The sequence below is a fragment of the Apium graveolens genome, chromosome 11 (genome assembly GCF_009905375.1).
Source record: "Apium graveolens cultivar Ventura chromosome 11, ASM990537v1, whole genome shotgun sequence".
NCBI classification, from domain to species: domain Eukaryota; kingdom Viridiplantae; phylum Streptophyta; class Magnoliopsida; order Apiales; family Apiaceae; genus Apium; species Apium graveolens.
This window is the reverse complement of record NC_133657.1, coordinates 975,126-1,000,560: the sequence shown is the minus strand read 5'-3', so window position 1 is coordinate 1,000,560 and position 25,435 is coordinate 975,126. Positions and strand designations below refer to the sequence as shown.

At 33.8% G+C, this 25,435-nt stretch overlaps 5 protein-coding genes across 5 annotated transcripts; 3 read left to right on the top strand and 2 right to left on the bottom strand.

Annotated features, from left to right (window-relative positions):
- Nucleotides 1-11,317: 11,317 nt before the first annotated feature.
- Nucleotides 11,318-12,011, bottom strand: LOC141698314 (glutaredoxin-C11-like). The gene has a single exon (XM_074502997.1). It carries the CDS (start codon nucleotides 11,903-11,905, stop codon nucleotides 11,597-11,599), a length of 309 nt encoding a protein of 102 aa, XP_074359098.1. The 5' UTR covers nucleotides 11,906-12,011; the 3' UTR covers nucleotides 11,318-11,596.
- Nucleotides 12,012-13,609: 1,598 nt separating this feature from the next.
- On the bottom strand, nucleotides 13,610-14,236 carry LOC141698012 (glutaredoxin-C11-like). The gene has a single exon (XM_074502601.1). The coding sequence runs from the start codon at nucleotides 14,076-14,078 to the stop codon at nucleotides 13,770-13,772; it is 309 nt and encodes a 102-aa protein (XP_074358702.1). The 5' UTR covers nucleotides 14,079-14,236; the 3' UTR covers nucleotides 13,610-13,769.
- A 3,980-nt stretch (nucleotides 14,237-18,216) lies between these two features.
- On the top strand, nucleotides 18,217-18,887 carry LOC141698368 (monothiol glutaredoxin-S2-like). The gene has a single exon (XM_074503055.1). The coding sequence runs from the start codon at nucleotides 18,392-18,394 to the stop codon at nucleotides 18,698-18,700; it is 309 nt and encodes a 102-aa protein (XP_074359156.1). The 5' UTR covers nucleotides 18,217-18,391; the 3' UTR covers nucleotides 18,701-18,887.
- Nucleotides 18,888-20,686: 1,799 nt separating this feature from the next.
- LOC141698011 (monothiol glutaredoxin-S1-like) lies at nucleotides 20,687-21,552 on the top strand. Its single transcript, XM_074502600.1, has one exon. It carries the CDS (start codon nucleotides 21,053-21,055, stop codon nucleotides 21,359-21,361), a length of 309 nt encoding a protein of 102 aa, XP_074358701.1. The 5' UTR covers nucleotides 20,687-21,052; the 3' UTR covers nucleotides 21,362-21,552.
- Nucleotides 21,553-24,110: 2,558 nt separating this feature from the next.
- LOC141698279 (glutaredoxin-C11-like) lies at nucleotides 24,111-24,742 on the top strand. The gene has a single exon (XM_074502950.1). It carries the CDS (start codon nucleotides 24,237-24,239, stop codon nucleotides 24,543-24,545), a length of 309 nt encoding a protein of 102 aa, XP_074359051.1. The 5' UTR covers nucleotides 24,111-24,236; the 3' UTR covers nucleotides 24,546-24,742.
- The last annotated feature ends 693 nt before the right edge of the window (nucleotides 24,743-25,435 follow it).

Below are 25,435 nucleotides of genomic sequence, written 5' to 3'. Positions count from 1 at the left end.
ATTTAGGATCCGCGTAAAATCAAAATCATATATAATTTATTAAAATTCATGGATTATATATAATTCATTAAAATCCAAGTTCAATACACCCTCTTTAGTTTAGCTCTAACTAAATTTGGTATAACTCGGGTTAGATTCAGTCAAATTAGGATTTGATATAAAAATTTCAAAAAATGAAAATGGACAAAAAAAATTGAACTAATAGAATGACTTAATTTTGTTAATAAACGTTCAAAACTCACTCATTTATCTTAATATAATATATATATATATATATATCGGATTATGTACAAAATTGACTATTTTTTAACGATTTTAACTCAAAAAATTATATTCTGGCAAAAAAACCTCAAAAAATTATATAACTCTTGGATTTAAGCATGATATATGAACTAATTAATAATTTTCATTTTGTTATTTATGCATTCTGAGTCAGAGCCTGACGCTTATTACGGTTTATCTTGGTTCACGTATTTTGCAGGCTATTGTGTGAGCCCGTAAGGTTTAGCCAGTTCGCACCCGAAGGGTAGCGGCTGCGGATTACCTACGATAAAAAAAGTAATATGTATATTTTCGACTGATTTGGATTTTGGAGTAATATGTTATTCATTTAACGACACTCTTCATTTATCGAAATTAAAAATACGTTATCTCTATTATGTCGGAACTAGAAAAAAGTATTAATTTGACAAAATTATTCGTTTATCGGTATTCATTTAACATAATTCAATTCTACAATTGTAATATGTCGTCAATAAAATTAAATTTCGACAAATGTTATACTATAAATTTAAACAAATTAATTTATGTGACAGTCATTTTTTTAGTGTTTAACTCAAGTACCAGACAACAAAACGAAAAACAATTACCAATTAAACCATCGTGGTAATGTCACTCCTCTAATATCGTCGCCGAAACATGAGACCAATTCTCATCTGTTGAGTAACCAGCTCATTTAAAAGTTTAAGGTGTTAGAGTAAGACCCCAATAGGATCATAAGGTGTTAGAGGAAGACCCCAATAGAATCATATATGTAACATGATCGAAGTTGTTGAGAGAGGAGCACCTCGTTCTAAATGACATCTTTGTAGTATAATGTGCCCGTTTGGGAAATCTTAAAATAAGTAACTTATAACTTAAAATGATTAAGTGTGAAATAAGTGATAAGTTGATAAATACTTATAAGTTCTATAAGTGTTTGGATAAATTTACTTATAAGTCAGAAGTTTTTTTACTTAAATAATTTAAAACAAATAATTATTAACTACAATTATCTTAGTTCATGAATTTTAAATTAGAAAATATTTAAAAATTTATATTTAAAAATCAAAACTTTAGAAAAAAGTGAAAAAATGAAAATAAGTTGGAAAAAAGTACGTCACTGCCAACTTTCAACTTATCAGCTTATAAGTTGTAAATTCAGCTTATAAGTTGGGTCGAAAAACACTCGTCGATAAGTTGTTACGGGCTTATAAGCCATAAGTGGCTTATAAGTAAGTTGTCAGGCCCAATGACTCACTTAGTAGTTGGACCTAACGTAAAATATATTTCAGAACACGTGGTAGTCATTACATCTGGGATGAGCGGTGAGTTTGGTTTGTTAGGATGAAGCTAGTGAGCCTCCGCGAAGATATGTTGCTTCAGATGCTTAAGCTCTAGTGGCGCCCTAGGTTATTAGAAAAGGGTTTTGAGGTTGAGAATCTGTTTTATGTATTGCCAAAGTAATGCATGATCTGGGTACTAATAAAAACCCAACTATTGCAGAGAATTTTGGCAAACTTGTTATCTACTGCTCTTCAAAAGGTCTCAACGTATAAAATTATGTGGATTGGCTTTTCGTGTAAAACGACTTCCAGCTCATCTAAAATCTTAAGATATTAGATAAATACCCCAATAGGATCATATATTTAACAGACTGATGTCCCGGTTGGTTTTAGAGCGTGACTTTAGAGGATTACTATTTCAAGGTCACAAGTTTGTATCTATTTGGAGACACGGAAGTAAGTGGGCTGTCATGTTCCGTGGATACGAGTGTGCTAGCGGTTCTACGGATTTTGTACATGTTCAACACATTCATTGCCATTTCTTTTCGATTGATGCCCTTGTAGGGTACTTGTGTTCCTTTTTGACTGGAAAAACTCATATATTCGTAGACATGGTTTTCGAAGAATATAGTAGAGATAATGTTAAATAATCAATCTTCTTTTTTAGGAGAATAATAGTTAGACGTGATTGAGAATCTGGAACAAATTAAAGGGTAAAAACTGGCCTAAAAATGAACTATTACATTTACTCTATTCTAAAAGTTAAGTCTATCCAGTTTCTATCCACTAAAAAAGATACTAGTATAGTATGATGACACATTGTTTAGACAGCTTTACTTGAATTTCTAGTTTCATAATTATTTCAAAAGCAACAAGAAGAAAATATAGAAATTACATATTTGCAGATCATTATGAGTATTGGATACTACAAGGTACAAGAACATTACTAGTGTACATTAGTGGTTGTTTTGAGTAATATCATGATCACGAGTTGCGCAAGTTGTGTTTTTCGCCAAAGGGAAGAAAGATCTGAGAAGCGATCGGAACTTATTGACACGCTTTCTGTGACGAATGCGACGGAGGACAGCTTCCTTGGTTAGTGTACCTGGTTTATCATTAGGATCGCGCTTCAGTTGCAACTGACTGCATACAATCATGTTTAGCTCCTCATCATCGTTCTTGTTTTCTTCATCTGCCTGGGGATTTTTCGGGACTATCCAAGGCATGAAGCTACTTGTGTGATGTATAACAGAGAATTTGAGAAATGGCTGTTGGTCAATACAGTGAAGTATTGCAGTGAAGCCAGCATTTTAGTCTCTACAACTATATATTGATGGGTCCTGATATAGGACATGTAATACAAATCATCTGTCCGTGATTAGATAAAATTTTAAAAATAACGAACAAAGAAAAAAGTGCATTGAGTGAAGTAATTCTCTCCGTTCACCTAACTTTAACCGTTAAGTCTACTTTGTCAAATTTTTTAACAAATAAATGATTACAGTCACCGATTATCAAGGATCTGAACCCTATTTATATAACGTACATGTACAATATTCTCGATTAACTGTCTATTTGCATGAATCACGATGCAGTACTGACATTTTTTGGACTCTGTTGGGCTTGGGTAACAACATTTTATGGACTTCATAATCTGGAGTAGGTGATGTTGCCTGGCCAAATTTGTTTGGTTTTTTATGATTTGTTGCACTTATAATATCCAAGTTCAACTATGCTGAACCCAACAAACCAGGTTTAAAAGAGCTACCTACAAACTGATACTGTTAATATTATTATCATAAGAAGGAAGTCGCATACCAGAAAAGCAACAAAATAAGTAGTTATAATAATCAAAGCAGCAACAAAGCGGGAAATCAAATTTGGCGAGCACGAGACAGAGAAAAGAGGTACAATTTGTTGGACAAACTTAGTATTTTAGACTAAGTTGTGAATCATTTTGAGACTCTATATGAGTGAGACACATTATGTGTTAGTGGTGTGTATTTATTGGAACGTATTCTTCTCTTCGAGGGGATTTCAACGCATATTAACACGCTCAAAATGAGTAAAAGGTGAATGAGAACTGATGTTCCAAAGTTTTACCTTTTAATATGAAAAGTGGTTTTGTACCACATCGAGAGTAGCACAAACCTATTCCTTAGTTTTTCTTATAAATACCATGTACCACATCGAAAAGAAAAACAAGTCCTTTCAAGCCTCTCTTTATAAATAGAGTCTTAGGGCACCAGTTTTATTAAGTCTAGGAAATAAGAGTCATCTCTTTCATTCTCGGTCTCTTTAGTATTAAATTTTTCCAATATTCCGGTGATAGTTCTCGGGCTCAGTTCAAGTTCGCTGAGAGTATATTCGATCTATCGATTATACTAGTATCTCGTTTTATCCTGGGAAGCAGGTCGCTAAACACGGATGGTGCGGGGCGAAATTGCTTTAAGGAGACAGTTTTCTGGACTCGAGATTAAATCCAATCTCTGTTTGTTTTCTCAAACCCTTCTCCTAATTTAATTGTTAATTCTCATATGCTTATGTGATTTAAGAATTAACAATGTTTTTGTGAAGTAGTTATATATTCAATATATATATATATAACAATGTCTTTATCGTACAAGATTGATAACAATCTTAAAGCAGTTATCTTCAATTTTCATACTTTCTTGTGAGTAGACGCAAAAGTCAATTTGATTGTTTAAATTGGATTTATTTATGGGTATATGAGTGGCCATTATTTGCCTCATTAATTAAATTAAATTTAGTGCGTTAATTTCTTTGATCACTTGTTGCCATGTGCTTGAAATTAATATAAATTTGATTTTAAGTGGTGCTTTGTTTAAGCATAACAGGTACGAGGTAAAAGTAAGCACAAAGTTGTTGGATAATTGGTTTCTTATAAGGCTATTGATGCTTTAATGGTTATTGATTTATGATCAACTTATATTCAAGTGGACATATTTGGTGACATCTCTTTCGGGTTGATCATTATAAATTGGTAGATTAAATCCAAATTTATAATTCGTCCATGTTTTTGCTATTAATGGATAGTTTATTATGTTTTGTTAACATGGTGATTGATTTCTTAATTCTGAATTGATTTTGGAATTATTAGTACACTGATACAAGAATCATATATGCTATAGTTTACATGCATGTTTGCAAGTTCATAACATGATATTGCTATGCAATTAAATGATATGGCTACATAAATGTGACCCTTCATGATGGAACTTGATTATTTGGTGATTAATTTTTTAATCATTGTTGAGTGATGATAAGGCATCAATTATTATTGTTTAATCTTTAATAATGGAGTTATATCACAAACTTGTAATACTGGATAGAATGCAGTAACATGTTTGTTGTTAAATAATGTGACGAGGTGGGCAGCTGAAGTGAACCAGATTTACAATTGCTCAGGATTCTCCACATTAAAAAACCTAATGGGCCTGGAGTATAGGTTATGGGTCGGCACATAAATTATATTTTTCTGGTTGGATTTTTCCTCCAGTTAAATAGTAATTTCACGTGTTGGTGTCGGTCTGCTGCGGCAGTGACACACGAGCCTATTATAGTGATCCATGTGATACTTAATACGGCGAATATTGATATCAGTATTTATGCTGAACTTCGGAGAGAATCCGAAAAGTTGTTAACCCTAACGCATCAGTTGATCAAGGATCACTGAATGTGGGTTTATTGAAGATTTATGTTCTTCCTTGGGCCTTTTCTGGTTGTACCAGTAGGTGAGCCATAAATGTAGGTTCGTGTGAACCATGTAAATATTTTCGAGAAATTCGGTAATTGAATTTTTAATGATAAGAACTACGGGAAGTTCTTTTAACATGATATTAAAATCTTATAGGTTTTAATGAATAACGTAAAACCTGCTCAGATGAGAGGTAGTGACACGATACGTGTTTACTGTCTAGTTTGATAGTAAAACATTTGTCACTCGTACTCGTAGTCGAGTCAATATTGAAGCTAAATAGAGAGATGTGTGCTCTATAAACTCAAGGGTAAATCCAACTTAATACAGATAATTAAGATGGTTGTGAATAAATTTGATGATGAATAATCACCGGGCAAATTCTGTTTGCAACGTGAATATTCATGAGGTCGTTGCACCTTACTCGCATTATATAAATGGAATAGATGCAGGCTTGAGTTGCGCTTTGAGAGAGATGCAAAACGATTGTGATCAGCTCAGACTATCACTGAATTTGAGGATATTAGTTACGAAGGGCTAATCGTTCCTTAAACATGATACCACAGAAGGAAATAATTAAATTTCCTATTAGTTTTGGAATATTTTCTGACATTCTGTAAAATATTAAAATTGTGGGGGTATCTAAAATAGAAAATTATTGAATTTTCTATGAATAGTGGAATGTAATGAAACATTCTTGAAAATAATTGAAATGTGGGGGTATCTCGAAACTTGATACCAATACCTCTGTTGGTAGCATGAGATCCAAAATCAATTGAGATATTTTGGATGGATACATAGACAATGGTTGAGTCTAATAATATCCGATATATGAATCTAATTTTTTAGATTCGTAAGAATACTATTACAGAGTTTAGGAATGCTTATGCGATAAGCTAGTAGATCCTAGTAGATCTGTAATTAAAAGTCATCTAAATGAACTTACGAGTTATTGGATGAATGTGAGGATGAACCTGCAGAGAGCAAAAGACTTGGATAATTGCTAGTCCCGAATGTCTTGATAATTTGCTTGAAGGTGAACTCGTAAATTTAATAGAAGCAATGCGCTTCACGTATAATTTCTTGATAAGTGAATATATCAAGAGAAAATTTGACTATTACTGAGAGTCAATAAATCAAGATTTTCTAGCACGTGTACTAGAAAATGGATTGTGCATGTTCTCTCTATGTCCTTTGTGGGGGAAAGGATGTTAAGAAATAGAGAGAGTGGTTCTGTTTGACAGAATCTTGTTTAAAAAAAAAATATATAGATCTTCTTACGAGATAGAAGCATTAGGACCCAGATGAAATTTTAAATTGGGAAAATATATCTGGGTCTGAAGGAAGTATAAGGTCAGACTGATACAAAAAAATATTACAGTCGAAAGTGATGACCTTATATAATTTATGAAATATTCTCGAGTTTTGAGAATAAGGTTCATTAAGATGATACTAAAATTATCGTATAGTGAAATTTAAAAGTGCATCAATGAACATTGAGATGGTCTTTCTAAATAGATATTTGGAGAAATATCTATTTACATGAACCCGAGGGTTGCTCTAGATAAAGCAAGAGTAGAAAATCTGTATTTTCGGTGATCATGTTGAGTGAAACAACATTGACACGAAATAATGGCATATTAAATTTGATATTGCTATGATAAGCAATGGCTTCAAATAAATGACATGGTTGCCATTTTGAGGACGCTCAATATTGGTTGCTATGTGAATAAGGATTGCCAGTTTAAGGACGCTTAAACTCGGTAATGATGCAAACTGAAATTGCTGGTTTTTTGGGACGCTAAAAGCTGGTAATATCAATAACAAGTGAAGCCTTAAGTAATAACTAGTAAAGTTATTTCATAAATATGAAATATGTCAATATGAGATGTCAAACTGATTCAAAATCAGAGAATTGACAAGTGTGCATGTGTTATTTACACATGATATGCAAGTCATAATTGATTGCATGTGAGTGATCTGATCATTACGAGAAGTAATGACAAGAGGATCATCTCTGAAAATCTTGATGAGATTGAAAAGTTTTGATTTGAAGATTACAATCTTCGTGACTTTAAAAGTTTTAGATGATACATGTCACATGTTGGTGATGTGAATTTTGAAGAGGTCAACGAAGCTAAAGTTGTCATAGCTGGAATGGATTTATATATATCCAAGCGTAGATGAACAAGGATCTCTCAAGAAGGATTGCAAGTCTGTTGTACTTTTTAAAATTGTACAAAATTAGACATAGGCTACACAGTTGGTAAACTGGGTAGATGCACGAGTACAATGGAAATTGGTCACTTGGAAGTGATTGCAATGAGATTTAAGGTGTATGATATGTGCTCGTGAGCTTGGACTTCAATACGAAAGATATCTAATTGTACTATGTGAATATAGTATGTAAATTAGATATTTGACTTTAAGAACTTAAAAGTCATTCGAGAATACATTTCACACTTAGCAGTCGTGTCATGGAAATCCTAAACTTAGCTCGATTCATGATGGAATACGAGTCTGGTGCATAAAATAAATGCAGTTAAAAGGCCGAGTAGCCACTTTGTAAGGATATTCCTAAATGACAAGGAAAATGTGTCTTCAATATGCATATATCGTGTAATCAATATGCAAATTGGGAGATCACATTATTGTGTATGAAATGGTATGTCTCACATCTATGATGAGGACATAATACCATTAAACAACTATTCTCAACGAGAATTATCATGATTGACTATGTAAAGTTAAATGATAATGTTTGGATCCACTAACCAGATGGTTAAACTGAGTGAATCTGTTTAAGTCAAGGGAATCTAGTTAGACCGAGAGATAGTTGTCAAATCATTGAGAGGAATGGGCCTTGCCTATTGCTTAACGGCGTCATGGTGGACACCCAACCTTGCTGACTGGAGATCCCAAGAACTTGGTTCAATGGGACAACTAAATCATGATGACCAAATCACTGTGGGGGTAACCCCTGGCCTATTTCTATGATGATGAAACAGTGAGACCCGTAAGGTACGAGACTAAGCTTTATGCTTTTAATGATCTTTGACGAATACAGGGATTTCAAGTTTGAATACATAATATTCGGTTAAGTAAACGCGGGTTACTCTATAAGATAAAGATCACCTATGTAAGAGAGAAGTATGGCCACTTCAAAGGAGAATTGCGAGGCACAATTCTTTAGAAACTCTTGCAGAACCAGGACGATGTTCCAGGGCCAAAATGGACATAATCATGAGAACTGAATGAGTCAGGAAAGATATAGTGATGAGTATGTCATCGTTTACACAAACGGTCGAACAGTTCAAGGACATCGCGTCATACTGTCTACCAGTAAAGTCGATATACTTATTCGAGCGAAGGTTCAAGGAGCATTCTCTACCTATCGTATGCTATATCCGACCGCCGGAACTATCACCAAGTCAAGCTCCGCGTCTGTCTGTCTATGTGGTGTCTATGTGGTGCGTGCTACTGGACCATCAATCTCATTTGTGGGGGATTGTTGGACAAACTTAGTATTTTAGACTAAGTTGTGAATCATTTTGAGACTCTATATGAGTGAGACACATTATGTGTTAGTGGTGTGTATTTATTGGAACGTATTCTTCTCTTCGAGGGGATTCCAACGCATATTAACACGCTCAAAATGAGTAAAAGGTGAATGAGAACTGATGTTCCAAAGTTTTACCTTTTAATATGAAAAGTGGTTTTGTACCACATCGAGAGTAGCACAAACCTATTCCTTAGTTTTTCTTATAAATACCATGTACCACATCGAAAAGAAAAACAAGTCCTTTCAAGCCTCTCTTTATAAATAGAGTCTTAGGGCACCAGTTTTATTAAGTCGAGGAAATAAGAGTCATCTCTTTCATTCTCGGTCTCTTTAGTATTAAATTTTTCCAATATTCCGGTGATAGTTCTCGGGCTCAGTTCAAGTTCGCTGAGAGTATATTCGATCTATCGATTATACTAGTATCTCGTTTTATCCTGGGAAGCAGGTCGCTAAACACGGATGGTGCGGGGCGAAACTGCTTTAAGGAGACAGTTTTCTGGACTCGAGATTAAATCCAATCTCTGTTTGTTTTCTCAAACCCTTCTCCTAATTTAATTGTTAATTATGTGATTTAAGAATTAACAATGTTTTTGTGAAGTAGTTATATATTCAATATATATATATATAACAATGTCTTTATCGTACAAGATTGATAACACAATTATAATAACATGAACAATAGTTCAAAATGCATTATATGCAACAAAACAAATCATGAATCAAGAAATTACAACTTTCGTTGTAAAAGATGCAAAATTCCAAATCATTGTCAAAATGATTGTTGGTTTCAAAATAGAGACCAGGCTAATTTCTCAGAGCAAGATGGAGACGCGCAAGTTATTTTTTCATGCATGAATGCGCAACTGCAATAACACAACTGCTGGTATATTGACAGTGCTTGCAGTGATCATATGTCCGGAATTCGGGATCTATTTGCAGAACTTGATGAAAGTCATAAATTCTGAGGTAAAGATCGGAGATGAAAAGACTCTCAATATTGAAGGCAAAGGAGTCATCACCTTTCATTCAAAAGAATGTAAGCTTCAAAAAATTACTAATGTTTATGATGTTCCAAAATTAACACAAAATCTGTTAAGAATTACAAATTAAGAGGGGATTTTAAAAAGATAATTTGTAATTCCCATGAATCAAGTATTCAGAATGTTCTAGTCCTAACTCATGATCAATGTTGTGTATGTTCATGTATATAATTTATGATGAATTTTAGGAAAAGTCTAGATATATTCATTTATCTATAAAAGGCTGTAATACTAGCATGTGTAAGTCAGAAAAAATATAAAAAATATTCCTGTGCTGATTTCTTCAAGTTCTGTACCTAACAATTCTTATGTTTTTTTAGTTGAGTCTTCTTTGTTAATTAAATGCTGCTGGTATACTTCTTTATGTTTTTTCAGGATTAAGTTTTCCTGCAGTAGTTACTGACTATTTCTATGTTAATATGGTCACATGGTCAGATTTTAAGTAATTCATAGGCAGAGCTAATGTTCAGAGAAATCTTTGCATGTCTAATTGTGATTATTTACAGTAACAGAAATCTTTTCTTGGTTAAAGGTATCTTGCCTTATTCCCAAAAAAAACCTTGTCCAGAGAGAGTTCTCTCTTCTGGTTGAGGTTATAACAAAAGAATACTCTCTCTTCTGGTTGAGGTTATAACAAAAGAATACTCCAAGAAGTTCTTGCAGCTAACATGCCAGGAAATGTATGTTAGGATATATGATTGGATAAAAAAAATCTTATAATTTATCAGACATGACATGCATGAAATCTTGCTTCTTAATATAGTTCAAAGGTTGAGGTGAAAGCGAGTCGAATAGGTACGAGTCAGATTCGGCTCAAATTTATAAATACTCGTTCAGATTCGGTCCGGATTCGAATTAAAATTTCTACTCTTTGTTCATATTCGACTCGAATTCGACATGATTTGGTTCGACTCGATTATGTACCGAATTACTCGTTTTTATATATTCGGATCCGAATTCGTCTAAAATAATACTAAAAAATTAAGAATACTCGAATGAATAAGTACAAAACTAAAACATGATCATTTTGTAGAATATAATTTTAATCTATATGCATGACATGTATTATATATTATGAACATATTTAAAGAAATCAAATCGTATATCTTTAATACTTAAATATTTAAGTTCTATGAAATTATTCGAACTACTTTATACAAATATGACCGAATATCAGAATGGTGAGATTCGACTCGCTATTCGTTCGAATTTGAAAGTAGGATTCGAATCCGCTCGTTTTATATACGAATGCGAATTATCTTCGTTATTAACAAGTTGAACATGATTTGAACCCGGATTACTAGGATTCGTTTTGAGCCCTATTCAAAGGTATTTGGATATATATATATATATTTCTTCCTTTCAAGGACTGCAAAATTCTTGATATCCTGATGGCATATATGTGGACTCATGCAAGGAGACCAGTGACAACAAAAGTTGCATGGGGGAATAAGACTACTTAATGTAGTTTCTGAGCATGCACATCAATCGTTAAATGTACATGACAACACCCAAAACATAGATAGATAAGAAATTACAAGAGTTAGCTCTTTCAGAAGACACTTTCATCAACTGTTAAAAATCTTGATTAAAAAGACACATTCATAAACTATACCTTCGCACCAGAGCTGACAAAAAGATTAACCCTCGGTACAATGTTATTTTAACATGGCATAGGAGCTACTTTTAGTATTCCTATTTCAGAAAAATTAACACTAATGATTTTAGGTGTTTAGAACCAGATAGCTTTGGCTTCGATGAGCTTTTCTTTTAGAGATCCATCTACGTGTAGAGATATGATATCTTTGGCGGAGCCTATATATTTTCCACCTATGAAGACTGCTGGGACAGAAGGATTACAGCCTAGCCTTTGAAGAGCACATTCCATTTCCTTCCCATTTGTGAGTTGATCAAGTTCATGAACTGCAGGGCTTGCTCCAAGATCGTAAAAGAGTGCCTTGATGCTATGGCACATGAAACACGAGCTCTTGGTAAATATCACTGCAGCCTTCTTTGATGCAAGGTCTATTACCATATCCATTATATTCTAAGAAATTTCTGTGTAGGACTAGGAGAGTGATGTAATGAAAACAGAAACTAGGAAATTTAGTATGTCGAGAATTATATAGCTTTTAATCTCTAAGGCAAGCTTGTGTATGGTGCTGGAATTTAAGCTTTCATCACTCTGTATATATACTGGCATGATTGCCAGATTTTCTATTCTATAGAAAAGAATTTCAACTGTACAAAATGCAAAAAGATAAAGTTCTATTAGGTATCTTTCGAATAAAAAATATTCTCATGAGGATTTTTGGATAATGAGTAATGACCATATGTGCTGAAAACAAGTTGACATGTCGTATCTATCATGGACATAAATAAAATTCAACTCCACTGCAATGCCCATGATATAGTACTCTGATGGAATCAAAGCATAAACTAAAGTAGTTCGAGATCTCATGCATGCATCATAAATATCGATAAAGCTGCGTAGGAGGGAGGAAAGTGGGATATATTCTTCTGATTTGCATATAAATTCTTTGTCAAGATGCAAGGTTTTGGTGAAAGTAGTAATACAATTAGATCTCTTGACAAACAATTGGGGAAAGTGTTCAATGTCTCATAGTACTGATTGTTTCAATAGTAGTTTAGTAATAAACTCAGCTCAGAAGTTAATCTGAAGACTCTTCACTATCTAATGACAGTAATATTTCTATGCATAATTACATTGCATCTCTGGCGCCATATGTTGGCACTTATACATGATCACCTGAGGCCAGAACTTTATTTCTTTCGTATACAGAGTTGAAGCTAAAATAAAATGTATATGCCTTCGCTGCCATGCTTCGTTTCATTGCCAATGCTTGCTGGTGTTGTTCCAATATTCTCTCCTTTACTTTATGTCATTTATATTCACTGTCATATATACTGTTTTTCATGTTCCATGATGCTATCTTGGTAGGATCCCGTAGAAGATGCAGAAAATACGTAATAGAGTCTATCCACAATATATCAACTTTTTGTACGGTCCCCTCACAACATCACTGCAAAATATTAGCAACACTCAGTGAACAACAAGAGGTATTAACTAATAAATTCATCGAGCCCCTTGCTTCAGATCATGTTTAAAGATGCTTAAATGGAACTATGGACCATATTTAGTAAATTTGTATAGAGGAAGGGACTGCTAAAGTATACTCTTATGCTTAACATAAGTTAAGATTTGTACATCTAACCTGATATTTTACAGTGGCAAATATATCTTTCCTTGCCTTCAAATTTTTCATTGTGATAGTACACCTTATAAAACTACTACAGAAAAGCATCACCTTTTCTCTCTTCTGGAGATTTACTCAAAAGGCTAGAATCATTCTACCATTGAGAACCACCAAAGTGCTTACACAAGGATTGTTGATCAGAATATCGATAAAGACACAGCTCATGATCTAATCTTACATGACATGCATTTAAGCTTTCCTCTGTACTGGCTCCAAACGTGTCGAGATTTTTTCAGCCTTAGGATATACTTGATGTCCATCTTGCATCAATCTGGACTCATTTAAAGAGACCTTGTGAAACCAAAATTGCATATGGAAATTGGACTTTTAAAATGTTTTCTGATCATGCACATCGATTTTAAAACACACATGACTACACTTAAAACACAGAATATGGAAAAAAAGAGAGACAAGAATCAACTATTTCAGAAGAAAATTTCATCAATTGTTATAAACCTTAAGAAATGTTAAGAAGACACTCTCATCAACTATACTTTCTGACCAGGGCTAACAAAAAGAGGAGCCCTTGGCACAATGTTATTGTAACATGGTATAACAGCCGGTCTTAACATTTCTATTACAGAAAGTGAACTGTAGTTTAAAATAGCATCATTACGAAGGATTGGTTTAGAACCAAATAGCTTTGGCTTCAATGAGCTTTTCTTTAAGAGATCCATCTACATGCAAAGATATGATATCTTTCGCTGAGCCTACATATTTTCCACCTATGAAGACCGCAGGGACAGAAGGATTGCAGCCTAGCCCCTGAAGAGCATATTCCATTTCCCTCCCATTTGCCTCTTGATCAAGTTCATGAACAGCGGGGCTTGCACCAAGCTCGTAAAAGAGTGCCTTAATACTATGGCACATGAAGCATGAGCTTTTGGTGAAGATAACTGCAGCCTTCTTAGATGCAAGGTCTCTTACCATATCCATTATATAAAATGATTTGAGTTTTCTAATCGATAGAAGAATGATGAAATGCAACTGCAAACTAGAGTGTGCAGAGAGGTATGTAGCTTTTAAACTCAGATGCAAGCTTGTGTGTGGTGCTGGACTTTAAGCTCTCATCACTACATATATATAGTGGCTCACTTATAGGTGACTCAGATTATCTATATTCATAGAAGAAAAAAAAGAATAAAAGAAGTGCATGAAATGCAAAAAGATGAAGTTCTTTTAGATAAGAAAAATTCCCCTGATGATTATTTTTGATTATGACAATATGTGCTACATACAAGTTGACATGTGGTATCTCTTATAGTTATTATAACTAATAACTCAACTCTACTGATAGGCTTATAACACCGTACAGTGATGGAATCGGACCATAATTAAAGTAGATTGAGATCTGCATACTTGCATCATACAATAGCAATAATGGGGTGATAGGGGAGGAAGGTGGGATATATTCTTCATATCTATGAATATGCTTTGTCAAAAAATCACAGTTTCGGTGAAAACTAACATAACTTTATCTCTTCGTGAAGGATCATGTCTATGGAATAGTTCTGTTTGTAGCAGTTCGAGCTTTATCATTGTAGATTCTGAATGTTTCTACATTAAACCGGTCACAAGGCCATCTCTCATAAGTTAGTCCAGAGAGACTTAACTTTCTAATGCCTATATGATAATGTGCTTAGTTAAAAGTCTCATACAGGAAACATTGGCACTTTTACATGATCACCAGAGTCTGGAACTTTAATTTGTTTCCCGGACTGAGCAAAAGCTAATTGGTGAAATAATGAGTATGTAAATGAGTTCAATACTATGTCTTTTAACATTACTGCCACTGCATGCTGATGTAGTTCTAAATTAAAACTTTTAATATCCCCCCTTGTGATGTTTATATTTCATTATACTTCTTGCATGTTCCATGTCCTCCTCTTTGTAGGATCCCTTGGCATATGTGAAAATACATTTTAGAGTTTATCCAAACCATTTGAACTTTTCTGGTACCTGGTCCCCTCCCTGCAAATTTTCGGGTGATCCAGTGTTAAGGAACCAGTTAATCTAAAACCTCTAAAACCTTTACAAACTTTCCGTCATCATAAACAGAAAGTGCAAGAGCATTAAGTGATACACTGTTGGGTAATCGGGTAATCAGCTCACTTAAAATCTTAAGTTTTATAAATTTTCCGGCATCATAAACAGAAAATGCAATGTGATATAGTTTCAAGTAACCAGTTCATCTTAAACCAAAAAAAGACTCAAACGTGATCTTATACTTTTTAACAGTATCAACAACGCCCCTAGATATGCAATAAAAGGCCTAAGAGTATAATAATCTCATTGATAGTGACAAAACTGTTTCTTGATATTTCTGATTGAAATAGTGCAAGATGACGGAATCTAATGTAGAGAAGCATCAACTTTTCTGTGTTCTGGATGAGGTTTACTACAAGAAGCTAGAATCCTGCAACAAGAAGTTGAGAATCTACCAAAGTGCATGCAGCTTACATGTCGGCCAATGAATGTTTAGACAAGGATTGATGATCGGATAAAGACACATGTTATATGATCTTATCATCCATCATTTGTTCTTGCCTCTTCCCCCACTCCAAGGGTGTTGAGATATTTCTTCTTGTGTGCCTCTAGTGTTTAGAGTTCTTGATTTTTATACAGGAGGTCACTTGTTCGAATCTAGAGATATTGTGTTGTAACAATCTTGAAATCTATACCATATGAAATTTTTAAGCCAAAATCTTAAAATTTAGGTTGATACATGTTTTTGGTTTGGTATATATACCATATGAAATTTGTATCCCAAAATATTAAAATTTTGGTCTTTACATGTTTTTCATATATCCCAGTGCATGTGCGACAAGTATTTGGGTGTGTTTGGTATTGTTTTCGCTGAAAAATAGTTAAAAAATTATTTGGTAAAATTCAAAAGCTGTTTTTCGAAAAAGTGCTTTTGGTTTAAAATCTATTGTTAGAGAAAGCAAGTCCGCTCATGTTTTTAGAAAATCTGATTGTTATTAGAGAAAGCAAGTTCGCTCATGCTTTTAGAAAATCTGATTTTCAGCTTTGCAGATGCATCAAACCTTACCAAAAACATTATTATTTTTAATTTTTTGCATCAAAACATATACATATCAAAAAAATTACCAAAATTTTTTCCAACAACACATCAATTTTTAACAGCAATCCCAAACAGAACCTTTGTTAGTTTATTTTTCAAATTAATGAATGCTCATTCTCGTTCATCTCTAAAGTAGAGGGGATAAAATTAATTATTTTTTAACGTGATACAATATTTTTCTTTCTTTTGTATATTAATTACAAAAACCAAATATATAAAAATGTAATTAATATATTCTGTAAAAAAAACTTATATTTTTTACGTTCTAAATTGAAGATAATTTTATGTGAAAATTTTGATGACTAAAGTAATGACATACGTGTAATGAAATAATTACATTTAAATTTAGCAAAAAAAATACCTTTAAGGGTCAAAAACCAACTATAATTGGGTCAAGCCCGTTGAACATGATGTTGGACCTGTAGCCCATCAGTAAATTACTCGTATTGGACCAATAGCCCATTAGTTGATAAGCCCGTGCCCAACAAGCTCTTTGTCCCATCGACACATTGTTTAATTTTTCGCTCCCTCAGTTCACTTATTTTATCCATGGATTAAAAAATAAACTGTTTTTACTGATTTATTATATGTATTTTCTATTTTTCATATCAAATCTTGATAAATATTATACTTATAAAATTTTGACACGTTTAAAAATTTATTTATTTTTATTACTGTTAAGAAGTTAATAAATATTTTGAAACAATCAATAATTTGAAATGGCGTCAATATAAATGAAACTGAAGATATATTATAATTTTCGAATGACTTTAATAATTATAGTTTAAAAAATTGTATCTTTTTTTATTACACTAACCACATATTTTCTTATTTTAAATAAATCTTATCACCGAACTTATAGCCTCCTAATATCTGTGCCCTTTCGACTGAAATTTCAACATAGGGATACTAGTTTAGGAATATTAGATTTTTCGGAATCGTTTCAAAATTGTTTGCAGATATTTATATGTAAAGTGAGTTTTTTTTTTGACAAATATGATTTATAGTCTCACAAATGAGTATCCGTTTTCATAAATTTTTAGAATGTACGAAAATCGAACCGACGAGAGAGGACCTGAGATGTGTAGTTAGTTGCCTGATAAATTAAAATTTGACGAATATCACATCATGTCATTAGGCTGAAATTTTGAAAATAAATTCGAGGTTAAAACTTGACAAACATCACGTCAGGTCATTCGGCTAAGATTTTAAACATATAATTTAGAAAATGAATTCTAGGTACCTAGCCTGCTCAGACTACTTGCAAATCATCAAGGTATCTCGTATCTTAATTCCTCTATTTTGCATGGAAACCGTGTGCTATCTTTTGTGCCGCCTTCACTTTTCTTACAAGCAGCTTTCGGTGTTCTTGATCTTCAATTTGATTCTAATCTCGCTATTTCGACAAAAGTCTCCCGTATTCGATACAGCCATCTATTCTCCACCTAGTTGCATTCAATAAAGCTACTGCATATGATCATCAGGAGGGATACTCGATATATCTCGCTCGGAAAGTTCCGTAAACAATAAAATGTACGTAGAACTTACCCCTACTCTTAAGAGCGCTGACGCTGACGCGGTCCGCTAAGTCTATAATAAACCAAGTAATTAACTCAATATCTGCATAATCTCCGTCCGACAATCATCTACATGCATAAAAAAACAAGAACAGATGTAATCAGAGTTGTGTCTGCTGAAAACACCAGTCTTGAAAATCGACATATTCTGAGAGTTCATAAATTACAAAAGTTTCAGACTAATATGCAGAACATTTGAAAATGCTAATTCTTTTTCGGGCTAATAAAGAGACACAGATCCTTAATATGCAGAACAAAAACTGAATTAAAGTTAGGTTCCATGAAAACCATGGAATCTACAATGAAACAAGGTAGAGTCTCCGCATAAAAATCTACTGAAGTGAAGATTTTTATTCCATGCAATCTATCAGTATCATCTAATCATATGGTAATCTGATAACCATTAGCCTGACACTGTCTCTCTAGACTCTCTCTATATAAGGTCCTTACTACACCTCAAGTTCATCACAACAATTTCTCGAGTCCAATACAAGCCTAAAGATCTTACATTTGTTCAGAATCCAGATTTTTCTTTCAGTTGTTCATCAACTCTTGCTCCATTTAACTGTTTGTACTAATTTGAAGCAATGGCCACAGTCACAAAACTAGGCGAAGAGTATCCGGTTGTGATCTTCAGCAAAAGTTCTTGCTGCATGAGCCACAGCATCAAGACACTAATATACAGTTTCGGGGCAAACCCAATGGTCTATGAACTCGATGAAGTTATAAATGGACAGCAAATGGAGAAGGAACTCAAGGCATTAGGACGTAAGCCGAGTGTACCTGTAGTTTTCATAGGTAAGGAACTGATTGGTGGTCCTAATGAGATTATGAGCCTCCATGTCAAAGGCAAGCTAGTGCCAATGCTCCTAAAGGCTAAAGCTATCTGGATATAGCTTATAGAAAATAATTCAATGAAGATGATGAAGCTCTGATTATCTGCATTAATCTTGTACTATCTAGAGGGAATTTTGGTTAAGTATAAGAGATTGTCCTCTCTCTCTCTGCAAGGCAGCTAACTATAGACATATGTAACTTCTTTTTATTTGATAAATAATGAAAATTAGTACTTATTTTCTTTTACTATAGAGGTTTATTAGATTTCTTGTAAACTGATAACCTCTAAAGAAGCTTTGGCCCCTAGACAGTAATCTCATTATCGAATGCATCTTCAGTACTAGAATGCACCACTCCTCTCTGGGTTTTCACACAATATTCCCTAGTCTTAGATGACAATGTCATTGATTCTTGTTGAAGTCCACGTAACCCTGGCACCAAAGATGAAATGAAAAAGATTCTTCATTATCAAATGGTCGATAAATTAGCTCCCCCTCCAACCGGATCTTATACCACTTAACATCCCTCCTTAAACCGAGCTCTGATACCATGTTAAACAACTGGTTGGTCTAAAACCTCAAGGTTTTAAAGGAAGGACCTTCCCAGAATCTCATATTATTATTCTAACACTTCTCTTCGACACTAACAAATAGATTCACCCAGAACATCAACACTAATTGTAGAATGCACACTATTACTTGGTGTGTGCTACCTTGAGACGCAGTTCTACACGTGGTACATTAGCCAAACACGAAAAGAATTGCTACAAACACACTCAAAATTCTGTTACTTCCAAACCAAGATAGAACAATGGAATATGCACATATTAAATCAAATCATAAACCTCTAGCTGATAAGCCAGAAAAGATGAGATGAAGAGAAAGCAATACTCAAGATTCAGTACTTCAATTTAAAATATTTTATTTTTGCGGAATAATAAAGAGTTGTCAGTTGAAAGAAAATGAAATCACAGATTCACAGTGAAGAGGTGGTTAAATTTGATTACTCGATCAAAAGTCAAAAGAATATTTGGAAGAAGGTTACATGAAAGGAGTCTGTTGAACTTTGCAAAAGTACTTTTCAAGTGGAGATAATGTGGAAAGTAGCACACTTTGATTTTTATTAATTCCCTACAGGCAACCAAGTCTATTAAGTTATATTGAGCAGCCCGAACATGATCTTATACTGTTCAAGAGCCTAAAATAAATGGGGTGGGAAGACTTGAACCTGAGTCCCTTCCTAAACCGAGCTCATATATCATGTTAAGTAACCAATCCGTCTAAAACCTTAAGTTTGTAGAGGAATGCCCGAACATGATCTTAAACTCTTTAAAAAAAGTAATGCAATATTCTGGAATTCTTGTCCCAGAAGGCCCAGAACAGTACTGCAAGTCCCAATAGCCAGACAGAGCCTCTGATATCGTCTCATATTCGAATACATATAATTATCTACTCTGGATAACAAGAGGTTCAGATTTTAAAGCTAGTTGAGCCATATGTAACTACTGAAATTACTAACATCGATAAAAAAATGGTAGGTTTTGGGATGGGATAATTGGGAGACTGCTGCAGGACCGACAATCACATAATTTATACAGACAGGTAGGAATGCCACGCCCAAATTGCAGCTTTCCAACTTGGTGACCGACAAAATGATGCCAGAAAGTGCATATTTCACACAATGCGGAATCAGCCCAGGAAAGGAATAATCAGATATATAATACAACTGATAGCGCACATTGTTAATACAGTAATGGCACGTAGAAAACTGAAATGCAGAATATGGTGGTAGGGCAGGCTTGTCTATGCATCTCAATTCTTGGCTTGAACAAGTGGCAGATGATCAAAACTATATCTTCTTTATCTGTTATCCAAATTCTCACTTTCTTCGTCACTGTGATTAAGCCCTTTCGGTGTTTTATTGAACTGAACTATATGCGCATCTTGTATTAATCATAAAGAAAAAGCTATGCATTCGGATAAACATTTCTCCACCACAGGTGATGCTACCTACAACATGAATCATATCAGAAAAATCTTAAAACCGCGCTTTAAGGGAAAGCTGGAAATTCTTAAAACAATTCGGGCCATTTCACTATAGGTGTGCAAACTTATCATGAAGATGCTTTTACAGATAGATTTTAAATTTATGATTCCATGTCAACTTGTCATTATCAGAGAGAGAGAGTCTAAGGTTGATATTTGTTTCTATCGAATATCAACCTCCTATATATAGTCTGTCGAGATAGCTCAAGTTGCTCAAACCAAATCAAACAGACTTTCTTCTCTTAACAAGGGCTAATCTAAAATCTCTTATTCTCTCCAGCACCCTGTTTCTAATCAAGAACAGCAACAAGGCCTAATATCAAGTCTCTTATTCTGTCTCGCACTCTGTTTCTAATCAACAACGCGATGGCTATGGTAATGAGTCTGGGATCCGAAACACCTGTAGTGATTTTCAGCAAAACATCTTGCTGTATGTCCCACAGTATAATAAAACTTATCCAAACATTCGGGGCAAATCCAAGAGTCTACGAGCTCGATGAGCATCCAAATGGCCAGCAGCTGGAAAGGGAACTCAAGGCATTAGGACGTAAAAAATGCACACCAGCTGTGTTCATAGGAAAGGAGCTAATTGGCGGTGCTAATGAAGTCATGAGTCTCCATGTAGAAGGCAAGCTAGTTCCGCTTCTCTTAAAGGCTAATGCCATATGGCTGTAGTAAAAACAATGTACTAACTCCCTGGCGTGTGCGTGAGTTTAACTATCAATGCAGTCCGTTCTACATCCTGTTTTGTAGTTCGGTGACTGAGTTTGATGTGAAACTACTGCATGTAACAGCTTGCTTTTGTAATAACAATTGTAATAACAAGTGATATAAAGAAATGTAGACTATGACTACATCAGAGAAGACATTTTAATTCAAAACTTTCGTGCTAAGAACATGAGCATAAGCTATACTACCAAGTTGCAGATTTCAAAAATCTGAACTACTTGATAAACCAGAAATTTATAATTTTAGAACAGTTTAATTTGTGTAATTTATATGAATGTATAAAAAAAACAAAAATGTACTAAACTTATAATTTCGCCTGGACACAGAATATAAAAATTCTATTAGTGTACAAACCAGGGATTTGCCTTTATAAACGGAATGATTGATAAATATTTTACTTTAAAATATTTGAAGCCATTATTTTAAATTAATTAAAATCATTATTTTAATTAATATTTTAATATGTTTCTAGTTCATTGATTTATTTTTATTAAAAATTTATGTTTAATTGCTTAAATAAAAATTAAGATATAGAACTAAAGTCAATTCTCATAACCCATCAACTTCAGAAAAAATGACAAAAATAGCTGATTCTTGAAAAATTTTAACAAAAATAGCCATTCTGAAAAAAGTGGCCAATTTTGGCTGATTGAATACTCCACTGTCAGTTGGGTATCCCAATTTGTATAAGATACTCCACAGTTGTGTATTTCATATATGGGATACTCCACTAGCAGTTGGGTATCTTGTATAAAGTGGATACTCCAGTGACACTTGATATCCCATTGGCTAAAGTTACCAACTTTTCAGAAATTGTTTATTTTTGTCAATTTTGTGTAAAAATATGCTAAATTTGTCCTTCACCCTCAACTTCAACCTTCGTTTAATTTTATTTTTTAGTTTGACGAATGAGTTTCTAATTTTTAATCCATTTTCAAACTCAGGTTGAAATGACCCAAAGCATAGCTATAATTTCTTGATTTGCCCCACTTAGGTATTGTTTCAGTTTACCATTAAATTTCTCCGATATCTTACAGACAAAAATCAAATTTTATAACTAAACTTAAATACCTATAGACAAGACTAAAAGAAAATTTTATAGAAATATAACTTAAACTTTGTAATCTTCTTATATTAGTCCTGCATTCTATTGGCATGCTTGCATAGTAAGATGACTACACAATCGAAAATGCATGATTTTCTCTTAAATCGTGTTATAAGTGGAATACTATCCAACCTAATTTGTAATTAGAAACAAACAATTTCTAGTCAAACAAGTTTCTAACGTGCTTATATGACTGTTAAATTTGGTAAAGAAAACATAAATATTTTGGTCTGGTTCAATTTGTATATCTGGGATAGTTCAATTGTCATGAACATTTGTTTGTTATTTACTTATTGTATCCTTCTAAAAGTATTTGATACGCTTAAACATAATTTATTATGGGTTCATTCTGAGATGCCCAAGTAAGGATGATAATCTGTAATTATGTAAGTTTGTCTCTGATTTTATACTCTTCAGGACTCGAACCCTAGTCCGATACCATGTTAAGTTGTCAGTCACACTAAAACCTTAAGTTTTATGTTGTCTGCTTAGGTATATTTGTAGTGTCAGCTCTTGTTTCTGAAGTGTTTTAGAGTGTAGTAGCTTTCCTGGTGGCAGTAGGGTTGATATTGGTCTTTGTGTCGTTTTCTGCTTAGTCCTGTATCGAGTCATTTCCTACTATAACTGGAGATCCTGCTTCAATGAACTGGTCTTTCAGAAAAAAGTGATAGCTAACAGGAAAAAACTTGATTTTGTGATGTTATATAGATGTTTAGAAGAAGGGGCAGAGGATTATTTGATCAAACCAGTGAAGCTTTCAGATGTTAAGCGCTTGAAGGATCGCCTCTTGAATGGGGAAGGAGACAAGGAGAATGCAGTGCACAAGAAGATGATAAAATACTATTCATCATCAGTACAACCAACACAAAAGCTTGAAGAAGATCCATCATCGGTGCTGCCACCATCATCGCAGCTGTTGCCTACACATATAGTTTGAGACTTGAATATATTTCAGTTACTAGAATGCAAAGGAAAAATGAGAGAGCTTTTAAAGGACAATATTTATATTATTAAGAAATATTTAAGATTCAACTTAAATCCGCATAGAGATGTCTCCAATGTTACACATTATATCAAACAATAAGTGATATGTTTTCTTTTAGAATTCAACAAGTTCGAACACTCAGACATTCCGAGCTGGAAATATACAATCATTGGTTAATGTCACAGATGTTTGATCAAATGAATAGAGCAGGGATGCTGTGCGGATGCCTGAAGAAGTTGTTGAGGTCTACAGCAGACTGTAGACTTCACCTTAATCTTTTGTTGTTCTTAGAGTGTCGCTTAAGTGTGTTCTGCAGATCTCGACTACTTGAATCTATGCTTTGATTCCATCACTGTACTGTATCGTGGGCAATGCAGTAGAGTTAAGTTTTATTTATATCCATGATAGATACCAGTACCACATGTCAACTTGTTTTTAGCACATATGGTCATTATCCAAAAATCCTCATGAGGATATTTTTTATCAGAACAGATCTTTAATGGAACTTTATCTTTTCGCATTTTGTACAGTCATAACTCTTTTTCAAAATAAAAAAAATCTGGAAATCACCTAAGCGAGCCACTATATATACAGAGAGATGAAAGCGTAGAGTCCAGCACCATACACAAGCTAGCCTTAAAGATTAAAAGCTACATAACTCTCTACATACTAAAGTTTCTTAGTTTCTGGTACATTACATCACTCTCCTACATAGAAAATTTCTTAGCATAATGGATATGGTAATAGACCTTGCATCAAAGAAGGCTGCAGTTATCTTTACCAAGAGCTCGTGTTTCATGTGCCATAGCATCAAGGCACTCTTTTACGATCTTGGAGCAAGCCCTGCAGTTCATGAACTTGATCAACTCACAAATGGGAAGGAAATGGAATGTGCTCTTCAAAGGCTAGGCTGTAATCCTTCTGTCCCAGCAGTCTTCATAGGCGGAAAATATATAGGCTCCGCCAAAGATATCATATCTCTACACGTAGATGGATCTCTAAAAGAAAAGCTCATCAAAGCCAAAGCTATCTGGTTCTAAACACCTAAAATCATTGATCCTGACAATGATTGTAAACTATATAGTGTTACTTTTCTGAAATACAGTAGGAATGCTAAATGTAGCTCCTATGCCATGTTAAAATAACATTGTACCAAGGGCTAATCTTTTTGTCAGCTCTGGTACAAATTTATAGTTTATGAATGTGTTCTTAATTAAGGTTTCTAACAGTTTCTATCTGTGAATTAAGTGTTGTCATGTACCTTCTGCGTCGATGTGCATGATCAGAAACTACATTTAGTTGTCTTTTTTCGCGCATGCAACTTGTTATCACAGGTCTCCTTGAATGAGTCCACACATATGCCATGAGGACATCAAGAATTTTGCAGTCCTTAAAAAGAAGAAATATTTATCCAAACACTTTTGGACTATATTAAGAAGCAAGATACATGCATGTCATGTATGATAAAATCATTAAATTTTTATTTATCCTAATTCATATCCTGGAATGTAAGCTGCAAGCACTTTGGTGTACTGTGAGTTCTTGTAGGAGTATTCTTTTGTCGTAAACCTCATCCAGAAGAGAGAAAATCTGATGCTTTCTCTAGATACCTTGGCTATAACCAAGAAAAAGAATTTTGTCACTGGAAATTATATATCACAATTAGATATGCAATTTTTCTCAGCACTGGAGTGTAAGGAAAACCAAATATCTTCCACCATAAAAAAAGTATTACAATGCACACATTCGGTTTGATATAAAATCTTCTAATACGAGGTACAGAATAAAATTATTAGTTTTAGACCATTTTTTGAACAGTAAGTGTTCTTCATCTGTGTTCTGCTTATTTTTGATTCTCTCTGTATTTTCTTTGAATACTAATGGCATGATGTAGTGGGAAGGGGACTATGCTAGAAAGTTTTGCAGGAAT

What these genes read in the sequence shown, in the direction of transcription:
- LOC141698314 (XM_074502997.1), bottom strand. Translation starts at nt 11,905, where the DNA reads ATGGATATGGTAATAGACCTTGCATCAAAGAAGGCTGCAGTGATATTT.
- LOC141698012 (XM_074502601.1), bottom strand. Translation starts at nt 14,078, where the DNA reads ATGGATATGGTAAGAGACCTTGCATCTAAGAAGGCTGCAGTTATCTTC.
- LOC141698368 (XM_074503055.1), top strand. Translation starts at nt 18,392, where the DNA reads ATGGCCACAGTCACAAAACTAGGCGAAGAGTATCCGGTTGTGATCTTC.
- LOC141698011 (XM_074502600.1), top strand. Translation starts at nt 21,053, where the DNA reads ATGGCTATGGTAATGAGTCTGGGATCCGAAACACCTGTAGTGATTTTC.
- LOC141698279 (XM_074502950.1), top strand. Translation starts at nt 24,237, where the DNA reads ATGGATATGGTAATAGACCTTGCATCAAAGAAGGCTGCAGTTATCTTT.